We start from the raw sequence: 21,443 nt of genomic DNA on the forward strand, positions 1-21,443 counted from the left end.
ATGGATGGATGGATAGTTAAAGGAGTCAACAAGGAAATGTATAGTTCTTTATTTATTTTTCTTTTCAGTGTACAACATTAGGTCACTCTTTGGCAGAATAGGGACTCTTTGGAATATGTTTTGCTAGCTTCTTTTCAGTAGCACAGTAGGTCATGTGATCTGATTTAGAGGCAGTTACTCAGTTACTCCACAGTTGACCACAGCTGACAACCCTTGACTTTTATGCGCATTTACAAGGTAAAAATTGAGCCACTCACTAGAGGGCACCATTGATCATTAAAATAATGGGCCACTTCCAGGTTTCTGGGTCCACTGCATGCTGATGGACAATAGGATGAATAAGGTGCTGCATGAACACAAGGTCATTTCGAATTATTGCCAGATCTGGCTGACAGGTGGATGGTCCAATATCGTATTGCATATATGGGTTACAGTAGTGACAGTCACTCTGCACATGTTCAGGAGCATATGCTGACTGCCTGCAAAAGAACAGCAGCTTGAGAATATTTTTTTGTAAACTTTTAGATTTTATGTTGTGAAAGAAGCATTTTGAATTTTGTGTTCATTTTCTATGCAAATGAAAGCAAAATGTAGCTTTGATGACTGTCTAGTTGACTATCAGTTAGAATGAGTGACATTTGATAGTGCTAAGCTGGTTAGCTGGCATACTGGATGTCAAAATGGTTGACAGCATGTGGTGTTTTGTAACACTGTTTACTTAACAGTGTAACCTAAAGATACACTGAAAAATGATTCCTCCTAGGAAAACTTTGTGACACAAGGATTAAGCTCAAAGACAAAAAAAGCTTATCAGCTGTTAAAAACTGGAACTTTAGAATACCAAAAAAGTGGCAAATGTTACTGATCCATTTCTTTTGCTTTTACATTTTCATTTACATGATCATAGGTCTGAAATATTGGCATTATTATACCAATATGAACTAAATGGTCTGAAACGGCTAGATAATTATTCTGTTTTGTATTTTCGTGAGCTTTAAAGTAACATGGTGCTTTGAGATCTTGAAAAGAACAAAACCACATATCTCTCCTTAATACTTTATACTATTTACTAAATTATACACTTTCATGTTTTACCAAATGCTTAAATTAGTTATGACCTAACTATTCTGACTGATCAGTATACTGGAAAGCAAGCTCATCAGATGCCTTAGCCCACATTAAGCTATTATTTATCACTTTTTCATTTCACTTTTTTATTATTTCACCTCCTTTCCTATTCCTGAGTTTCACCAGAAGATGGCATTCTATGAAAAGCACAGCAACCACAACTGTCCTGAACGCTGCTTCTCATACACACTTCAGCACGTCCTCTTTCCTTGGGGGGTATTTTGAGAGACGTTACAATAAAGTTTCAACAAGTGAGCCTTGTACTAATCTGATTACATTTTAAACACCTTTTCTGACACTGTAACAAAACCCTCCAAGGCACTTGGGTTTATACTCAGGAAAATGTTTCCTTCTTAGCTTTGTTGAAGTACATATGAAACAGAGCAGGTATATTCCCTTTTCTGTGATTGCAGTGGATTGATTTAAACATGTTGTATATGTTTGTGTTTCTACCCTGTTCCTCCAAAGAAAAGAAGGAAAATGGGTAAGGAAGGACATATCTGTAATGAAATCTAGCCAAAGACTTTCCTTATAGCGAGCCATTGGAACATTCCCAGATGGATACCCTACATTTTATAACCAATGCTTCAATGGATAATCTCACCTGGATACTGTAGTCTTGTACCTAAAACCTGCTGCTGTAATGATGAAGACTGTCCTGTGCTCACCCCAGCACTCTTATTCAATACTGAACATCCTTTCAACACACTTAGTACAGCTTGTCTTCATAGTATACAGTTGTAGAAGACTAATGATTTAATGATTTTCCTCAACGCTCTCACCTGGGTTGTTCATAAATCTGTATGTAAAGCTGCTTTGTGTTGATGTCTATTGCTGAAAGCTCTAAACAAATAAAATTCAACCGAATATCAATATATTTAACATTTAAAAATAATCATTTACCCATTGTCTCACTAGCATTGATATTGCAATTACATTAGATGGCACGCCAGTCCATCAATTTAATGCAATTAATTTATTCTTTTTTTATTGTTCTATCATATTGGCCCAAAAACAAATCAACAATAAAACCATATATACAAATAATAGCTGGGAGGACAGGCAGTGTAAAAGGCACATGCAATTCAAAAGGCAACCATACAGATTCCATACAGGAAAGAAACACACATATAAACTTCAGTAACGTTAATAGAAAGAAACATAAAATCAAATGTACATCCAGTAACAAATATTTACTCACTGTGGTCCAGGCACATAGTGAAGAGGAATGAAGGAGATATTTTCTAGTGCTTAAGAAATCACCTCACAAAACTATTTGTAAGTTATGTAGATGATTGTCACCTTTATCAATAGATTCAGCTTTATACTTTGGCTACTTCTGGGATTAGTTACAATGATTTCTTGCACTGGGTTTTTTTTTAATGTGTTATTAAATAGTATATAGTACTTTAGAGAAAGAAATACATTGAGTGGAATATCACACATTTTCATAAACATTTAATTTTTTTTTACCTAAAAGATGGTTTACCTAAAAGAATGGATCAGTATCTGAATCAGTAATATAATCAACACATTATTGCATTATTGATAGAGATTATCAGGAAAACTTACAAACTAAAATTGTTATATCTACATATTTCCCAACTGATTTTCAGTCATACAGATAATTCCCCCAATTGTGCTTTATTTGTTTAAAAAGAGTTTTACTGAATTTCACAGTTGTAAAAAAAAAGGCTGATATTTTAATAGGACTTAAAGGAACTATAAAGAGCACATCTTTTTTCCTCATAAAAGGTCAATGCTGAATAAATCTCTGAGTGACATATGGATAAGTCTCATCTATGACAGACAGCAGCAGCTGCTTGTGAATTCATAGAAAACACATAAATATTTGCACACTTTTTATCCAAAATCTGATCTTTCACATCACAAATGATACACACAAATTTGTCCTGAAGTCATGTTGTCTCATATCCATAAGCATAAACTTGTTGGTCCTTTAAAGCACTTTGGTCTTAAATGGATTATTGTCACCAGTGCAATGCGCCATTGTATAAAACTGTTGTCAGAGACGGAAGAAAAGAGGGAAAAGAAAAGTGTTTCGAAACTGATTTGGAACAAACACATTTCCTGCAGTTCTTGGCTTGGCCATGTGATTATGGTTGACCAATTCAAATGAGAGATGGTGTTAGAGATTCTGCCCTCTAGAGGTAGTCCAGCTCTAGTGCATGACTCAGTGCCTCCAGGTCTGCTCTGCATGTTACCCTCCAGAATGGCATGTTTTTCTGTAAGAAATTAGAGATGTTGGTGCTCACATAACACCACAATGTATCCATCAACTGATCAGTAAACTAATGCTAACAACTCACTACATTAAAGAAAACATCCATACATCTGCTCCAAAACAGCATAACATTCCCAGAATTTTCAAATATCTTAGAATTAGGAATTCTTCCATTACAATTAATGGTGAAATGGTAATAAAGTGAGGCTTACCTTCTTCGCCACAGTTTCCTCTTCCACTCCATCTCCGATTACCACGTACACAGCTCGCCTCCCGAACCTCTGAGTCACCCTCTCAAAACAGCTCTCTTTACCTGAACAAAATTATACACAACACAAGCTCACATTTCCATCTGAGTTCATGTTCATCCAAACCTGTTTCCTGTTAATGTAGCAGAAGGGCAGTATACCAGTTTTGGTGGCACTGTAAATGTTCTCGATGGGAAAAGCTCCTCCCAGACCATACAGCAGCACTTTGGAAAGAGCTGGGATCAGCTGAGTGGTGGTGACCATCACATTCACACAGTTTGGTCTGAGAGAGGAAGCAGACGTAACAGTGTTTATTAGTTCGGCAATTATATGTAGTTTCTAAATTAGAAGAGAGCAGAAAGCAATCCACTTTTTTAAACACAAGTCATTCGGAGCATTAAAGGAAGACTTCACCCAAAATCAAATTTACATGCGAGTGTAACTTAATCTTTGGACTATTCTAGCAATGCGTACAAAAGGAGTGCTTGAAAAATGCTGCCTTGGTACATTTATTTTCCCTGTGAGTGCTTCTCACCTGGAGTTAATAAGAGCTAGAGCCTTTAGAGCCTGCGTAAGCCACAGATCAGTAAGAACCTCCATTTCTCGTCTCAGCTGAAGCCATTCCTCTCGCTTTGGATTCCCCAGCAAACCTGCCAATCAAAACCCACAACAACCAAATCAAATTCTAAAACTCTGACGCACAAACAGTGAGTTGCAATGCTGCTGACAGCTGGAACTGTTATTAATTCTTTCTTACGTTTTACAGTTTACTCACCTCCTACATTGTTCTTGAAAGTGTTGTAGATCTCTTTTACTCGCCGGTAGCGGAAGGCCAGCTTCCTCATCCAGTCGACGCCACCGTGGACCCCTGAGCCTAAACACAGAGCACCACCTCCTGCTGGACTCTGGAAGCCGTCTGTTCCAAAGTTATATGTGCTGCACACACACACACAGAAAAAAAAATACACATGTGAACGGTTTGCCAGAACCGGTGCAACTCAAGATTCATACTAAAAGTTCACTTTGTGGTTTTAGACCAACAGCATGGTTATTCTACTACTTGATTTACTATCGAGGTTATACAAAATGGTTGGAAACCCGTTCACATTTCATAGGCAGAAAAAAGTCTAAATAATTCATACAGGCTTTGACGAGGTTAAGGAAGTTGCTATGAAATTTGGGTTATTGTAAAACGGATGAAATAAAACAAACAAACAAACAAACAAATACATAAAAAGTCAATGTCTGAATTCACCTCTTGACTCATTGTGTTTACATTCTTCACTTCACTTCACTATGTACCTTTCCTATTCTTTTAACTACATTTACTGAATAATGTGCTTATAAAAAATAAAATGATAATAATAATAAGAAGAAGAAGAAGGATAGGAGTTTAAAGGGTTAAACAGACCACTTTTGCTGACATGATAAAAAATGTACATCTTAAACATCAGCAATGGGAAACAGGGATCGTTTCCAAAGTATGTTAAAAAACAATAGGTATAATTCCTAATATGGCAATGGTATGCAGCACGAAAAAGCACCGGCCGTTTTATGAGGTATATCATTCATTTTATTGGAGATTTTAATACACTCCACGGCAGACTCCCTGTGAGACTATACCAGCATTATGAGGGGAACCACCATACCTCAAGTCCTGTCCGTTGTCATCCGAGGCCACATCATCGATATGAACTTGGTCACATTCCTGTGAAATTAAAGGAAAGTGGATATGTTAGAGTAGTAGATGTGTTTCAGGCGGGCAGGGAGGTACTGTGTATGGGCAAGTTTGCCCTCTACAGAGCCTTGGGGAATGATGGAGCAAGTCAGGAATATTAAAAAACAAAGACAACAGAAAGACGGAAATAAGCTGCTAAGACCCAAGACATTCAGGCGCCTCTAACACCTGGAAAAGAAGAAATAAAATCAGGAGACTTCCTGAAGACGACAGCAACATACCTCCTAAACCTGACAGTCTTAATCAACAATGCAGATTAGCCATACTCTTAAGTAACATTACATTGCCGATAGCAGAAAATAGACTTGTCTCTGGCACACACATGCACACACACAAACACAGACACACAAACACTCTTTCTTGCTCTGCAGCTGTTCTCATATTTCAGTTGGTCTGAAGGCCGACACTACCTCATAATGCTCTCATATCTCTACAGACCTCCTCAGACACTGCACACACACACACACACACACACACACACACACACTCACCACAAAACACTGATATACAGAACAGGTTTTACCCCAAAGAACAAAAAAATCTTAATCTAATAAGTGCAATATTCATTATAATCCATAATAATTAAAGTAGAAGTAGGGGTTACTTATTTCAACAAAAGTGATATTCCAAGCCAAGAACAAAAGTGCTAAAACATCAATCAAAACATTTTTCCTGTAGAAGCTTTCTCTCTTCCCAGGCTGACAGAGGTGAATGGAGATGAGATAAATCACCTAGGTGTGTCTGAACAGTGAAAAATGGCTGTGACTCGAGGTGAGTGCTCTTTGAGGGACCAACCCCCCAAAAGGGCACAGGGGTGTCATTTAAACCCGTCGACGAAATAATTGTGTGCTCTCTCTCCCCCACCCCTGCCCTACTATAATCTGTTGCTCCTCCCCAGGACAAATTTTCCTTTCAGAGTTGGCCACACACCCATAATTAACACCTCAAAGTTTGTGCTCCTCCTCCAAAGTAGAATGTAATCCCCTTCTTTGTCTTTTGCCAAAGCAGAGGAATGCTTCAAAACAGATAAAAAGAGAGAACAACTAAAAACCTTCTCTCAAGGATCCTCATAATGCCTCGGCTTTATGTATATCATATTTAAAAGTATTTTGCCTTTTGATTAGGATTTTAGTATTCTTGCAGAATCCACCCATTTTCTTTTTCTTTTTTCCCATTTCCCCAGCAACAATGGAGGTGCACTCAGTTGCACTCAGTGTAATAATATGTGCAATACTAACTGCCACACAAAGGCTTGGGGTTTTTCCTCACCTCTAGGTCATTGAAGAAGAGTCGTGAGTCTGCCAAGTTGAAGATCATCTCTTCCATCCACAGCCCCAGAGACACAGCTTTGGCTGAGTCCTAAAACATGACATTAGGCAATGCACTGTAATTATACTGCTTGAACTGTCATAAGTAGTTCATTAGCAGCCTGAAATGACAGTTTGAATTGTGTTCTCTGTTTATACAGAGTGATCAGGAGCATGGCAAAACAGGTTTCTTTCTTCCTTTGCCCCAGTTTGGCTGCATTCATTTCAATCACTCAGAAATGCTATGTTTTAGTCAGTATGACCTCTCTCTTTCTCGCTCACTATCTCTCTTTTTCTCTCTGTCTCACACACACACACACACACACACACAATGCACTCTATGTACAGCTGTTAACGTTAACTTCACAGTTTAGATCAGGGTGCATGCTGACACTAGCTGAGTAATTATGCAGCTTGGTGCCAGGCCAGGGCAGGTAGTTAACTGGTGCTTTACATTTGGCAGTTAATCAAGCTGCAGGTGTCAGCCAGAGGTAAGTGTCAGATTAACTCAAAGGAAGAAAGACAGGATCCATCCCTTCCTCCCCACCCACACAAAGTTCAAGCAAGGGGGTGTGGGTGACAGGGGCTTGGGTTGGGGGTATAGAAAAGGCAGTGCATCCTTTAATTAGAATAATTACCCACTTTTAAATCCAAATGACTTTATCATAGGGTGTTATTCACTGTTTTCTTTTTCATAATTACAGATGAGATTATAATGGGGGGAAAAAGAAGCTGAAAGCTACTGTTTTTCAGTTTTTGCGGGAGTCGGTTAGCGAGAAAAAAAGTTTGGCCTCTACAAAAATTTGCACATTAAAAGACCTTATATGGTGCTTGATGATGAATGAGATGCCAGAACGGCTCTAATGAGAAAGTTAAAATCCTGCCGTGCTCTACAGTTCACCTCAGCCTCAAAAACGCATTAAAATGAGGTTCTTTCAACACGTAGACTGGCTTTCTGCCCTGTACCTCTGGCCTCACCTCAGGCCAAACACAGGCCAAACACTTGTTTACTGTGACAGCTTTTATAACTTTGAATTTTCAGAGAAGTTCTATACTTCTCAGGCTATGAATAACATACATAATAAACAGGACATCCATTTCCTTTCAGAGGCATAATCTGAGCTTAAACAATCATAGCTCTCTGTCTGGCAGTAAGCATTTTCTCATTAGACATATCAAACCAGTTCCTCTACAGTTCCTACCCAAGTATTGTTTTTATATCTTTGTGGATATATACGTTCGAACAATGTAATTATGGACCGTGATTCTTTGGAAACATCTCGTTTACTCATGATAACTCTCAAGATGGCAGATTTCTCCAACTCTCTTAATGCTACATATCAAATAAATAAATGAATGAATAAATGAATGAATGAATGAATGAATGAATAAATAAATAAATAAATAAATAAATGTCATACAGAGGGATGATTGATCTATCAACCTGCATCAGATTAATGCAACAGTTTTAAAAGTATTACACACATGATTATTGTGCATTGAATGAACTTGTAGTACAATAAGTCCTCTTGTGCAGTACAACAAAACAACTAATTACTGTCAAATAGCTGAGGGAGGGACATTCCATTAGTCAGAGCTAAAGTAATAGAACAGGTTTGTACCTTGCCGAAGCGTGTGGAAAAAGAGCCGGTGAGAAGTGAGTGGAAAATGATGATGGTTTCATCCAGGTCCCAAATAAACACTCTCTGCGGGCACACACACGCACACACATACACAACATAAGTAAAAACGCAAATACCATCTGTGGGCTGACTATGTGATTATGGCAAAACAACAGCTTTCATCTTGTTTTATAGGCACTAAAAATATTAGTCAACGCTTCATTTCAACGCAACGCTCCTCATCGACAATTGGAAGCAAATCCTCTCTCCTGAGCACTACATAGTGAATACGCTACTCGGTTTTATATGATGAAAACCATTTGTGGCTTGTTTATTAGTCAGATATATCATGATAGCTTGACTAGTGTGAGAGAGGCCACAGAGCAGCATGTGTACCTCGATTTCTGAGTCCAGTGGGGGTACAGGGTCATTGGCCCTCTTCCTTCCCCGCAGCTTTCCATCCGAGCCGCGTCTGGCTGGACCTCCTTCCTGCTCCTTTCCTGGGGTTGGAGGGCTAGGGGGGGCATGATACTCTCCTGTTACACAAAACACACACACCAACATATTTTATTACCAAGAAGATCTCATTCTGATATAATGCAATATAATGATAATTCAGTATAATTAACAAACTGTTAATTTCCTTGATGCTTGTCTTCACCTGGGTGAGACTCTGGGCTGGTTGTTATAGCAGGATGTTCTGTATGCTGATAGGGGATTGCCGTGCCGATGGCTGAAGGGCTAATATTACTGCTTGTGAGGTAGGGGTTGTTGTAGTGTGTATTATAGTATGGTGAGTACTGGCTTTGGCCATAACTGGAATACGCTGTGAAATCCTAATAAAAACAAAAGAACACAAAAATGCAAATATTATAGTAAAATGCAGTTATTACAGTGTTAAAACATAGGTGTTTTGATTTATTTTATTTTTATTATTATTAGTTATAGGAAATTCTGTTTATAGTTAGTATGGTTTATGGGTTACAGTATCACAGTACTATGATAAATATACCAATTACAGTCCATCATCTTTGAACCAAAATGACCAAAAATTCTGTTCCATGCAGCATGATGCTGTAAGTTGTGGGCTTCCTTACTCGAGCCACTCACCTGCTGTGTGGGACTAAATGGCGTTGAGCCTGTGATGGCATTCGTTCCTTGGAAAATTCCAGAAGAAATACTGCCACCTGGAAATGGAGCACATAGCCAGCCTTTAAGAAACCATTCAAAACTGACTGTGGTATGAAATTCATATGAAATTCATTCTACTTTTCCCCCTGGCTCCTGGCTCCAACACAAATAAAGTGATGCACCAGAAATGCAACAGACAGTGACATCAGAACGGCTGCAGGGAGATTATTAAAACAAAGGCATTTATAAAGCCTTTTATAAAGTTTAGAGAAACCTTGATTGATTTATGACTAAAAAAATCAAAACAGGTGAGAAAAAGTAGAGTTGACTGGGAGAGTATCCATCACTGCTATCAGTAAAGAGTGAAACCCCCACCCCCCTCCCCGTTCCTCTCATTCCCCTTTTTCAGACTTTCTTAAGATGAATGACTGTGCAAAGCTTGAAGAAATATCATAGGAAACAAACAAAAGGCTTCAAAAGGGGAAAGGTGGGGGACTGTTAGCTGATTTTCTTGCAGTGAAACGCAGGGACCTTTGACTTGCACAGATGGGTTATTTATTTTAAGCTATATCAGGTCTCCTGTTAAAATTTACCTATAAGTCACACAAAACTACCATGACCAGATCTATTAGAAACATATCTATTACATGACATGCTAGTGTACTGTAGGGAATGGGCCCTCTAAGAACCATAAACCACATTCAACAGAACAATATCAATTAAATAGTGCTTATTCTTTAATCACCTTTAATGCCCTCTCTTTCACCTTCACTGTCCTCATCTTCACTTTAAGTAGTGCTTAAAGAATGAAAACATCCTAATACCACTTCAACTCTCACCTTAGCAGAGAGAGGTCAATTTCACGGTGTAATGGCAGCCATAAAATTTGCTGGGTTGAGGCAGGCAACGGGTGCCCGTGAACTGAAAGGACAAAGGATATGGGGGTGTTGGGGTGGTGCTGGTGGCCTGTGCCACTCACATCTATGCAAACACTCCACCAACGGGGTGTGTGTTGTGATGGGGAGCAGCAGAAGGGCTTGACCCCCAAGAGAGGAGAGAGACGGCTGACGCCAGGGCCCCAGACCGCAGCTAATGGAGAACAGGTGTGGTGAGGGGCAGAGAGAGAGAGAGAGAGAGAGAGAGAGAGAGAGAGTAGCAGACAGACAGACAGAGAGAGGGGCCAGGATGGGCCATAGCCAGCACCTGGAAAAGTGTGTGTGGGGGTGGGCTTGGAATTCACAAGCCACCTATCAAACAGCTTTTATCAGCCAAGAAATACAGTGTGGGTGAATACATACATGCATGCATGTGTGTGTGTGTGCGTGTGTCTGCGTGTGTGTGTGGGCGGAGTCACTAGAGGTCTTGTTAATTATCCTGGAGCAACATGCAGAGGTCAGACGCACTCACGCACACATAGCAGAGAAAAGAGAGTTGACTGGACGACTGACCGTGTGTGGAGTAACTGTAAAGAGCTTGGCTAGGAGGTGTTCCGCTGAAGTTGGATGTGTAGCCAAGCAGACTGCTCTGTCCTGGCGAATGACTCAAGCCATCTTCTGTTTTAATATCTGGACAAAGACAGAGAAAGAGAGGAAAACACTTATTTTTTTAGAATACAAAGGAGAGTCATTTACCTCAAAGCCAATAAAATTTCCAGTGTTTCACATAATTTACTAAACAGCCCAGACTGATGAAAAAGAAGCAGTACTCTCTCGCTTAGCTTTTATTATGTAGTGCTCAAAATTTTGAGAATATGCCCATAAAGTTTTTTTTTTCAGTCATACAGTACATTTTTATTTCTAGTAGTAGCAAGTCTAGGTCATATTTTTCATTGAAGGTCATATTTTATATTAAAGTTTCTCCATTCATTTTAAGGGCTTATTCAGGTCTACATAGCTCAGTTCAAACTTAGTATGTGATGCACATTATTTAACAAGAACAATAGTCCCATAGACAAATAGAGCACTCACTGTAGGATGGCACACTGTAGCCCTGGGTGTGATGTGTGTAGGGTGTGTATGGGCCTGCAGGCTGGATGGCAGGGCTGTACTGTGTCTGCCCATAAGCAGCCATCACTTATCCTTGGGACAGCTGCACTAGAAAAAGATAACAATCTTAACATACTTCATTCATATTAATTCCAAAATTCATATTAATTCCATTTATTTTCTACTAAATCTCATAAAAGTGCAGCTGAAATATGAAATACTTACATGCCGTAATAAGTGAAAGCTGATATAACAAGCCCCTGCCAACAAAATGTATCAAACAAAATATAAATAATAAAATTTAAGAACATTTGCAGACAATAAAGAGCAAATTTATGGGAAAATATGGGAGATACATGTACGGCAGTAAATCTAACCTGTCAGTAAGGGCGGGTAGTCGTTTTTCTCTTTTTCTCTTCTTCTCTCAGCTCCTTGCCATCTGAAACAATACAGACTGACAGGCTCAATGAGAAGCAACACCCAATGCAAAGTGACAATAAGCTGTGGCACACTCAATCCTCAATACCTGTGCATACTAATTGAAAGGACTGTGACCTTATTTGCCTGTTACGGCGAATTACAGTTGGCAATATGCTAACAGACGGTGTTGTTCAAGGCACCTGAGTTTTACATGATTATTATTCTGTCACACAGACAACACTGAGACGGTTGTTTGCATGAACCTGCCTGGTAAGATTATGTTACTGAGAAGAGAACAATACGTCAATTCGCTTTCCTAACATGGCATAATCTGGCAGGAAACCACAGGCGTCGCGATATGTCAGCACCTTGATGAGTAAAGACAGAACAAGAACAAGTCAATGCCTTGCAGTTCTTGTACACCTCTGTTGTGTACAACTAAAAGTGGGAGGTTTGGATGGTCTCTGACATGGCAAAATGTCAGTGGAATATATTATATAGGGATGGTGGGATTGGGGCTTTTGATGGACGTGTCTGACTGCCTTCGAAGTGCTAACATCTCTTTACTTAATAAAAATCACTGGTAACACTTCAAATGGAAACATCAAATCCCAGATGTGCCTTTCACCTGTCACTGTCTTACATTATAAAATGCAACTAAAGTTTTATTGAATAGCCAAAGAAGCGAGTCAAAGAACAGAACGTTCAGAACTGCATTTTTTTCTGAAGTTTGCTTTGAACAAGCACAAGGCTCTCCCTCAGGGGTAATCAATCTGACCTGGTCAAGCCACTGTGGCCTCTGATGTTACAGAAGACTCTCTGAGACCGAGACTCAGAGACATGAGCAATGTTTACAGCAGCATTTCCAAAGCCGAATGGGGGTGTAGATAATTGTTATGCTTTTGTTTCAACCCTTAACTGATCTAGGGCCATCTCTCTCTTTCAATCTAATCATTAAAAAAATACCACATATTGGGCTCTGCTACTGGGATTGGACAAGTAGGTTATACAGGAGTGAGCATAGGTATCATCGTTAAGTGGGCTATGTTGGATCAGATCCATTTCATGTATTCAGCTTGTTTTGATATTCATGTAAATAAGGAATATAATAGGCTATCCTTCAGCAAGACTGCACACGAAGGCCTTACGACCACGTTTTAATGTCACGCATGTGTGACTCACCTTAATTTGATCTGTTTTTTCTTATTAAATCACATCATTACAACTGTAGTGTAATGTGACAGTAATGGGTAAACAGTAATGTGACTGCTTCAGTGAGCATGAGTGAAGCACAGATAAACATAATACGCGCATTAACGTAATAGAGTAATAGATGGAGCTGGGTTTGAGTAATGTGATCTCCAAAGAAAAGGTTACACGAACAATTCTTCACAGGAGCTGACAAAATAAAACAGAATGTATCCTAGTGCTCAGCTTATACACAAAAATATACTGCTAATCTGTAAATCTGATTCTAATAATGTACTTAGATACAGCATGTAAGCGTTATTTAGAGCAAAGTTCTGTATTTGATATTCTGTGGGATACTAACAAAAAAAAAATCCCAAGCACAAACATTCACACACATTACACCATATGCACAAACCGCTTCAAATTCCTGGTTATCAACACAGACTCATCTTCTCCAGGCACAAGGATGCAGGGGGTTCAAACTCTGACCCTTTTAGAACAACACAACACCTGCTGACTCACCACAGAGAAAGTCAGAGAGGTGGGAAGGGCCTCTAGAGGCAGTCAAAAACAGTAAACAAAGAGAAGAAGTGTCAGCATATATGGAAAAATGGTGTCAGGGACATCCAGTGGAATCCTGACTTCCTCGCAAAGTTCTCGCACTGCACAGCGTGTTTCCTGGTACACGCCTGTCCCGGAGAGACAGGGCATGAGAAAGATCAGGCCAGCCGCTCTGCATGGGGGTAAGTTGAGCTAAAACAAACCCTGCATGCGGCAAGGCCAGTGCAAAGCGCTTCACCTGGCTTTAGCCCTGTTCTGCCGGAGCAGCCTTTTTTCACGGGTATCACCTTCCATACACAGTCTTACTCTGTATATCACTGTGACCTGTCACATTCATATCTCTGGTTTATCAGGAACTAAATTAAACTCATAACATCATAAAATATTAATTTAAAAATATCTGTTGATGGTATTTAATCTCTGTTCAGTCATGCCTTGTTTTTTAAATTAATAAAATACGTATGTCAATATCTGGTCGATACTTTGCGTAAATTAAGTAGTCACTATGGCAGCTCCTCTCAAAGAGTGGTGCGCCAAGGTTAAAAGGGCATGCTGGGTAACTATGAGGTGAAGCAGAAGCCATGACTTTACCATATGGTGCACTACAGACCTCTCCTTATGTTCTTATCTAGGACCATCTCTCTGTAGCTAAACCTCAATCTGAACTTTTTTTTTTTTTAATGGCACATATGGTGCTGTGACTATTAGAGGTCTGTCCCATATCTTAACGGGTTATAGAGAGGGACACGGTGACCCCTGTCCCACAATGCCAAAGTGCTGTGGCCCTCACACACAAGAGTCAGATCAGACATCTGGTATTAATGCAAAGAATTATGTTCATACATGATAATGCATGTTTTCACTGAACCCTTATGTGCTGGAAAGGTACTGCCATTTGTTCTTAAGCAAAAAGAATAATAAATGTCATTAATAAAAATGTTAAAAATCTTTGTTGCATCTATCTCTGTATACTTGCCCTTATGAAAGCTTATTCTTTATTATTTCCCACATTATTATTTTTCATCTTTCAGAGTCATATCTGAGCACTGCACATATGTATTAAATCAATTATAATTAATACACTTAATATTCTGTTTAAATTCAAACTGACACCCATGACTTCACTGTGCATGTGCTTCTGTCTGTCTTCCTGCACATTTTCCTTTTTGGTATTACATAGTCTGTCCTTTCTTCCTGTTGTCACATCATTTCATTAAATCTCTGTTTAATTGTGCAAAATTGTGATGTTGATGGAATCTGTGCACAGAGTTCACAAAATCTTTTTTATGGGAAAAAAACAAAACATTTTTATCATTCTCACCAACTGCTCATATTTATTTTGTTTGAAAGAACAAAGGTGAGATTATTTAGCTGTTTGTATAGTTTTACTGTTGTTTTACTACAATTAAATGATAAATTTAGGTATGGCTCTTGCTGTCTTTTTGTATACCTGTTTGGATTGCTTTATTACTACAAATATTAAACTAAGTATGATTTTTTTATTACTACTGTCACTATAACTGGTATATTTCAGTCACTATATCATAATATTATATGTCATGCATCAGAGCCTAGCATATACACACTCACACTCACACGCGGCTTGTCTATGGATGCCTGGCTGAACAGCGCCTCTGGGCTTTTGCTCGTCTGCAGCCTTTGAACCCCGACTCTCATAAATAAAGACTCCAGGCCGCACACGTCCGCTCTTTAGGCAGCTAATGGGAGCAGATGTGGGGGGTGATAACGGCCCAGTAATGGCCTCCTGAGATGACTTATACACCACGCTTACCTCATTGCTGGGGGATTTCATTAACACTAGAGCACAGCAGAGCATGGGAACCCTGACAACTCTCTCTCTCTCTCTGTGACAATGAAGACAGAAATGCATTATTACTATTCTATGACTCATTTAGATCCAACTCAACAATGCTGTGTTTAAATCTACTTTTATACTGAGAGACAGAGGTTAGGGATATTTCAGCTCTCTCATCTAAGAGTGTTTTACTTTAATGAATTATTTACACTGACCTTTTAGTACTCTGTCATGGAACCAAGGAAAAGCAACTGGAATTAGCTGAAACATCAAAAAATGAAAAAACAAAACAAAACAAAACACACCACATACCTCATGTGAGACTCACAACAAGCTATCACCTTTCTCTCTCTGCACAGCCTTTTAAATTTATTGGCTGCACTTATTAAAAACGCACAACTCAAAGGCTGCCACCTCCCTGGCCACTGGGATATATGTGTGTGTGTGTGTGTGTGTGTGTGTGTGCGCGTAACACTAGCTGCCTGTCATGGTGGGCTCCCTTTTCCACATGACAGCTTCCGAAAGTAGAAAGACTGCTTTCATGCCAGCTTTGGTGGACAGGAGCTCTCTCTACTCCCATCATCTCGATGTAATACCCCCACCCCGTCCTCCCCATCCCCTGTCTGTAATCGACCCCTTCGCATTCAGTCCTCTCACTGTCTCATCAGCCTGTAGCCGTCCACCCGTGCCCCCCGCCCCCACACCCAGGGTCAGCAGAACGCTTCGGTCCAGCAGAGCACTCTCCCCTTGAGCAGTGCCCCGAGACGTGGGGCAGAAGATGGGGACAGCTGGCAGACCTCCCAGAAGCCATCTTATGTGAGCAGAGGGGGGGACCTGCTCGGTCAGCCGGTGGTCTCATTCCCAGGTAACACATCTGGTGCATTCCGAGTGGGAGAACAGCAGAGATACAGTCAATTAGACGTAGATAAGTGTCCGACCATTCATAGTGAGATCCTCTTTTCAAGCTGTTCATTTTGAGATCCCCTCCCAATCGTTGCACTTCCATTGTCACACCGATATACAGCTGTGAGAAACAAATGGCTTTGCATATCGTCTTTTTCTGGAAGGCTACCACTGTCTGGTCAGGGTTTGGGTGGACAGTAGCTCTTCATTTCAAACTCAGTCTTCAACCACACTCGCTGTTTAGATGAAGAGCAGCAGCTATACAAAAGCTTTGTCCAAATACACAAACTAGCAAATGTACAGGCACTTTTGGTACAACATGCTGAAGGCAAGAAAAAAAAAACAGTAGTTTCCTCCATTAGCAGACTTTTCTGATACACTTGCTCTTGCTCTAGGCTTTCTAATCTGCCCGGGACAGTGACTGAGTCATATATTACTTTATCAGACAAGGACTGTTGAAAAATGGCTTGCTTATTTTGGCCTGAGGGACATACCCGTGTGTACACTTGCTGAGGAGCCAGGGAAACGGAAAAAAAAAAGAAGCTTACACAGGCAAACTAATTTGTTTAGATTGAATAAAAGCCAAGTTTTTTCCAGTCATTGCCTTTGCAAGCATTTTAAAAACAGGACAAAATAGAGACAGAGAGCAAGAGATAAAAAACATTCATTATCAGTTCTCATCATTAACAACTACATATGGATAGAGTTGCCATTGTGTTGTATATTTTCTCTTTCTTTCGGCGTTTGGGAAGAATGGGGGAATAAAAGAATGATCATATTAGGATGTGAATATGATGCTCATGTGGGTGTCAAGAGAAAAGAAAGAAAAAGAAAAAAAAAGCAGAAAAATAGAATAGATCTACAATCTGTTACACCGTGATACATATCTTAAAGACTTTTACAGCTGCTGTATGCTGGAAGAATAGGATAGGTCAGATCAGGATTATAGAATGGAGTGTGTGTGCGTGAGTGTGTGTGTGTGCGTGCCCCAGGCAGTTCCAGAACGAATATAATAGCTGAGGACCATTTCTGTGGATTCTAAGCCTGTTCACACACACAAATACACACACTGATAAATGCAGATTGCCTAACTCCACATCATTAACAACTGTTTTATACAAATCTCCTGTTTGTTCTTTACACGCAAATGACAATGATCCCTTTTTTCTCTTCCTATTGTCAGGTGAAAACAATGAAATGGCTGTTTAAAAACCAAAAAAAAAAAACAATGGACAAAGCCTATTGGAAAACAATTAATATCCCAAAAACGGCAACCGTACAAGCTCATATTGCTGATTTAAAATAGGAAGTATAATTTTACTCAGACAATTATAGCTTTAGGGCCAAACACCGACATCAAGCAATGTTTTTAATCAAAGAGAGAGGTTTAAACAAAGTTCACTTCTCTGTGGTTGGGTTCTTTCTATACCTTTGTAGGACCAACAGACAACACTAAGACACTATTCTTTAGCTGAAACTAAAGACACACAAGTTCCACAACTATGCACTGCAGCTCTACCTATTTTGGTTTAATCACTTATAATGCAGGACCTTGAAATTATAAGGTTTTAGCTGACAATTCTGTAATATTAAGATATGGCACTGAAAGCTCTTGATGCTCAGTACGAGCAAAAAAAAATGCTTTGACTTTTTTTTTCTGCCAAGCAATATTTTTGATGTGCTCACATAAATCTGTGGCAAGTAACCAATGTATTAATACAATTATTTATACTATACAAATATAGATAAAACTTTATAATTCCAAGGTTTCAAACCGGTTAAGAAAAAACTTAGCAAACTGAAAATAGTTTATATTGTAAATCCTCTGAGATTCAGTGTAAAAAGAAATTCAGGCTATGTGTCTGAAGGATTAACTCCAGAGATTTTGTATTCACTATTTTATTTTTCATAACTGTATTTTCACACTCTGATGACTAAATTAAATAAAAAGAGGGGATTTAGAGGCATGCACAGAAAGTAATAGTCACATGGGTCTGATGATGTGGCACAGCGCTAACTCAAAACAACGGCTCTCACGACGTATCAGATTCACTCCGCCAATTCTCACTAGACTTCCAGAACATCTCGTTGGGCAGCAGCTAAATATTTTGCTCATTACTACTGAGGATATCTCCCATCTGGGGCCTAGACGCAAAGGATCAGTTGGCTATTCGGTGCAAAGCTGCAGTTCAAGGCCTTCAGCCTCACCTCGAAACTGAGGGGTTAACGCCAGCCGTCCAATAATGAAACGAATGCTGATAAAGTCAGGAAGAGCCGCGCTTCCTATGAAAATATTTATCATTCCAGCAACCTTTGGCTACAGAGGACTTTAAGAATTAATTTGTGTTTTCATAAGAGGGGGTGCTGAGGCCACGCAGGATGAAGCATTCTCCACACTCGCTGATCCCAGATCCAGAACTTGGGCAGCTTATTCACAATTTATTAGGGTCAGTAATAAGAACCATGAACGAAAGAGAGCATTTATTTGTGAGGAAATTTTGATCAAAAGTAAATGCGGCAAGAAGGTGAAATTTCAGATTATTTACGTGCTGTTCAACTAAGAAAATAAAAATAAAAATAAAAAAAATAAAATAACGAATGGTAATTAAATGTGTCCTTTCCTATGCTGGCACATTAGCTTTTACTTTGTTTCTGGGTTCTAGAAATTATTATTATTATTATTATTATTATTATTATTATTAGCCTGCATTATAATTATAACTGCCATTTATTTAGTGCAGTTATTATATTAAATAATTCTTCTGATTATTTTATCACACTCACATCTTCATCTTTCCTAAAATATACACTTTTATTCCACTAATTAAACATGAAGGTCATCCAACATGGAATTTTTGTGCGTGACAAGCATATAAAACTGGTGTAGTGAAAGCAGCCGTCTAATCAGGAAAGAAAGGAAACCCAGAAGAGACCTTAGTCTCTGCTTTATATCCGCACAGAATGGAAAAAAAAGTGAGTTGGCGTTTATTTTATTGTTTCTGAAGCTTTCCGTCCAGTTCAGGCTATTTAAACGTGGTGTTCTGGATGTGGAACGGAACGAGTGGTGCGTGTCTGTGTGTGTGTGCGTGTCTGTGTGTGTGTGTGTGTGTGTGTGTTGAGAGGGGGATGTAACGTGTAATTGTGCAAAAGTGATTTGGGTGCTAGCCACAGGAAGGTGAAATGTATTTAAATGGGGGTTGTGAGAAGACCTTGAAAGGTATGAATGGTCCTCTTTGAAAAATGCTTAGCAAGGCACCCTAAAATTACGTTATTAACTCGCTGGCTTCAAACATTTCTTCAGTGATTTTGGTGTAATCTTCAGCCTGAAATTACGCTTAAGCATATCTACTTCTAACAGCATAAACACTGAACACTGTGAGAGAAAAAAAACTAAAGGCTAAAGGATAACCTGCATACATTCAGACACATTGCTTACTGGTAACAAAGAGAATTGAAAAATATCCCAATTCCATTTTTTTTTTTTTGCTTAGTTATGCATTGGGAAGAAAAATGCTTATGTATCGGGACTATGAATGCATTCAAATTGGAAAATGAAAAATTAAATGAAGCTGAAAGAAATACCTGTCTGATTATCACGTAATTACAAAAGGCTGAAAAATCGTAATATAATTTCTTTTCCAGTACGTCATGTAATGTGCATTTTTGCTTCAACACAAACTATCTCAGCACATTAAAAACCAAACAGCCGAGTGAACTTCCTGGTTAGAGAATTATAATCTCAGATTCAAACATTTTTATTTTATTTCCCTACTATTAATACTTTAAAGCAACCCAGGTGCATAAACAAGCATCTACAATTTTCATAAATGAATTCATAGATCAGTGTTAGGGCTGCGGCTTCACACCAGTTTTTAATTGTTGTTTCGTAAGTAATCAATTCATAGACAATCTGAAGATGATGATGAAATTTGTTAAACCAAGGACTTACTGAAAACAAAACAATTGTAATTTTGGCTGAGATGGAAACTCTTTAATCTTGTAGCTGACTCACATTATTTAATTTGGATGTTTATGAAAGTGAACTCTCATTCTTGTGAAACAATGAGTGACAAACAACTCAACTGAACCAAAAAAGTCTGGCAGAAATTCAAATTCAAATGTACAAGATTATGGGTTCACTAAAAATATGGAGTGTGTGTGTGTGTGTGTGTGTGTAAAAGCAGATAAAACTCACCCTAACTGTAGCAACTCAGGTGAAGAAGTCAGGCTTCAGAGCAGCGCCTCCATTCCAGCTGGAACCAGTAATTAGTGAAGTAAATGGTCCGCGCGCGTGACAGGAGCGCTGACAGTCAGTGTGTATGAGCCGGATGGTAAACTAACGCTCAGGTCCAAACATTATCTACGCCACAAAAGCTCAGAGTAAACGGCGTTATCGCCGACTGACCGTTGTGTCAACAACAGATGAGGCTTGGAGTGTGTTGTCGGAGTGATTAGAGAGCGAGTGAGTGAGTGAGCTTTGGCCCTCCTCCGCGCTGAAACAACAGCAGTGTGTGCGCCACTGACAGAAGCGCTGAGAAGAAATATGCTAAATAAACTAGCGACCTGTGATCCCTCCTCCTCCTTCACCTCCTCCTCCTCCTCCTCCTCCTCCACCTCCTCAGCGAGTCCCCTGAATGCGGCTCTGAGACCAGAGTCCCCGCTGTATGTGTGTGTGTGTGTGTGTGTGTATACCTGGGTGGATGCGGCTGGGTGCTAGTGATGTGTCGCTCGGCTATTTGAGCCGACTCTTGTAGGGGTCTGAGAGTCGACTCACATACTGAACTGATTTACCATTAATTTAAATCGATGTCATAAAATGCAATTCAAGCTAATATTATTTTTTAAATTAGTAGGTAGGGTAATATTTCAGTCTTAGTTACTCAAAAAAGAACAATTACCGCTCATTATTTAAGGCAAACTTTGTCTTATTTAAAAAAAATGGCAATGAGCCGTCTGGACACCGAAAGAGTCGGTTCTTATGAGTGAACTGAGCCAAATGTTCCGACTCACTGAAAAGAGCCGGAATTCCCATGACCAGTGTGAGTGTGTGTGGATGCATGGAGAGGTGTTTATAGGCATCTCATCAGTTTCAGACACTAAATGAAGCTATTTCATTAAAGGTTATAATATAGCTGTTTAGCTCCACAG

General features: G+C 39.3%; 1 protein-coding gene across 3 annotated transcripts; it reads right to left on the minus strand.

The window, feature by feature from the left end:
* Positions 1-2,089: 2,089 nt before the first annotated feature.
* eya2 (EYA transcriptional coactivator and phosphatase 2) lies at positions 2,090-20,874 on the minus strand. Of its 3 annotated transcripts, none has more exons than XM_053232031.1 (16): positions 20,491-20,874; positions 11,782-11,843; positions 11,630-11,664; positions 11,387-11,507; positions 10,868-10,984; positions 9,399-9,475; positions 8,930-9,124; positions 8,685-8,822; positions 8,289-8,372; positions 6,629-6,718; positions 5,271-5,329; positions 4,397-4,557; positions 4,157-4,271; positions 3,783-3,904; positions 3,586-3,686; positions 2,090-3,374 (listed from the first exon to the last, which is right to left on the minus strand). In XM_053232031.1, exons 4-16 carry the CDS (start codon positions 11,487-11,489, stop codon positions 3,294-3,296), a joined length of 1,443 nt encoding a protein of 480 aa, XP_053088006.1. In that variant the 5' UTR covers positions 11,490-11,507; positions 11,630-11,664; positions 11,782-11,843; positions 20,491-20,874; the 3' UTR covers positions 2,090-3,293. The 3 variants fall into 3 exon arrangements, with proteins under 3 accessions (XP_053088006.1, XP_053088005.1, XP_026780918.1); XM_053232030.1 differs by having other exon boundaries at positions 11,387-11,512; XM_026925117.3 differs by having other exon boundaries at positions 8,685-8,824; positions 8,950-9,124; positions 11,387-11,512; positions 20,491-20,872.
* Positions 20,875-21,443: the final 569 nt, after the last annotated feature.

Source organism: Pangasianodon hypophthalmus, chromosome 2 (genome assembly GCF_027358585.1).
Source record: "Pangasianodon hypophthalmus isolate fPanHyp1 chromosome 2, fPanHyp1.pri, whole genome shotgun sequence".
Taxonomy (NCBI): domain Eukaryota; kingdom Metazoa; phylum Chordata; class Actinopteri; order Siluriformes; family Pangasiidae; genus Pangasianodon; species Pangasianodon hypophthalmus.

Excerpts from the sequence above, each read along its gene's own strand:
- eya2 (XM_053232031.1), bottom strand. The coding sequence starts at position 11,489 with ATGGCTGCTTATGGGCAGACACAGTACAGCCCTGCCATCCAGCCTGCA. Across the intron at positions 5,330-6,628 it reads TCTTCTTCAATGACCTAGAG|GAATGTGACCAAGTTCATAT; the intron begins GTGAGGAAAAAC and ends TTAATTTCACAG. Across the intron at positions 3,905-4,156 it reads CTAGCTCTTATTAACTCCAG|ACCAAACTGTGTGAATGTGA; the intron begins GTGAGAAGCACT and ends TTCCTCTCTCAG.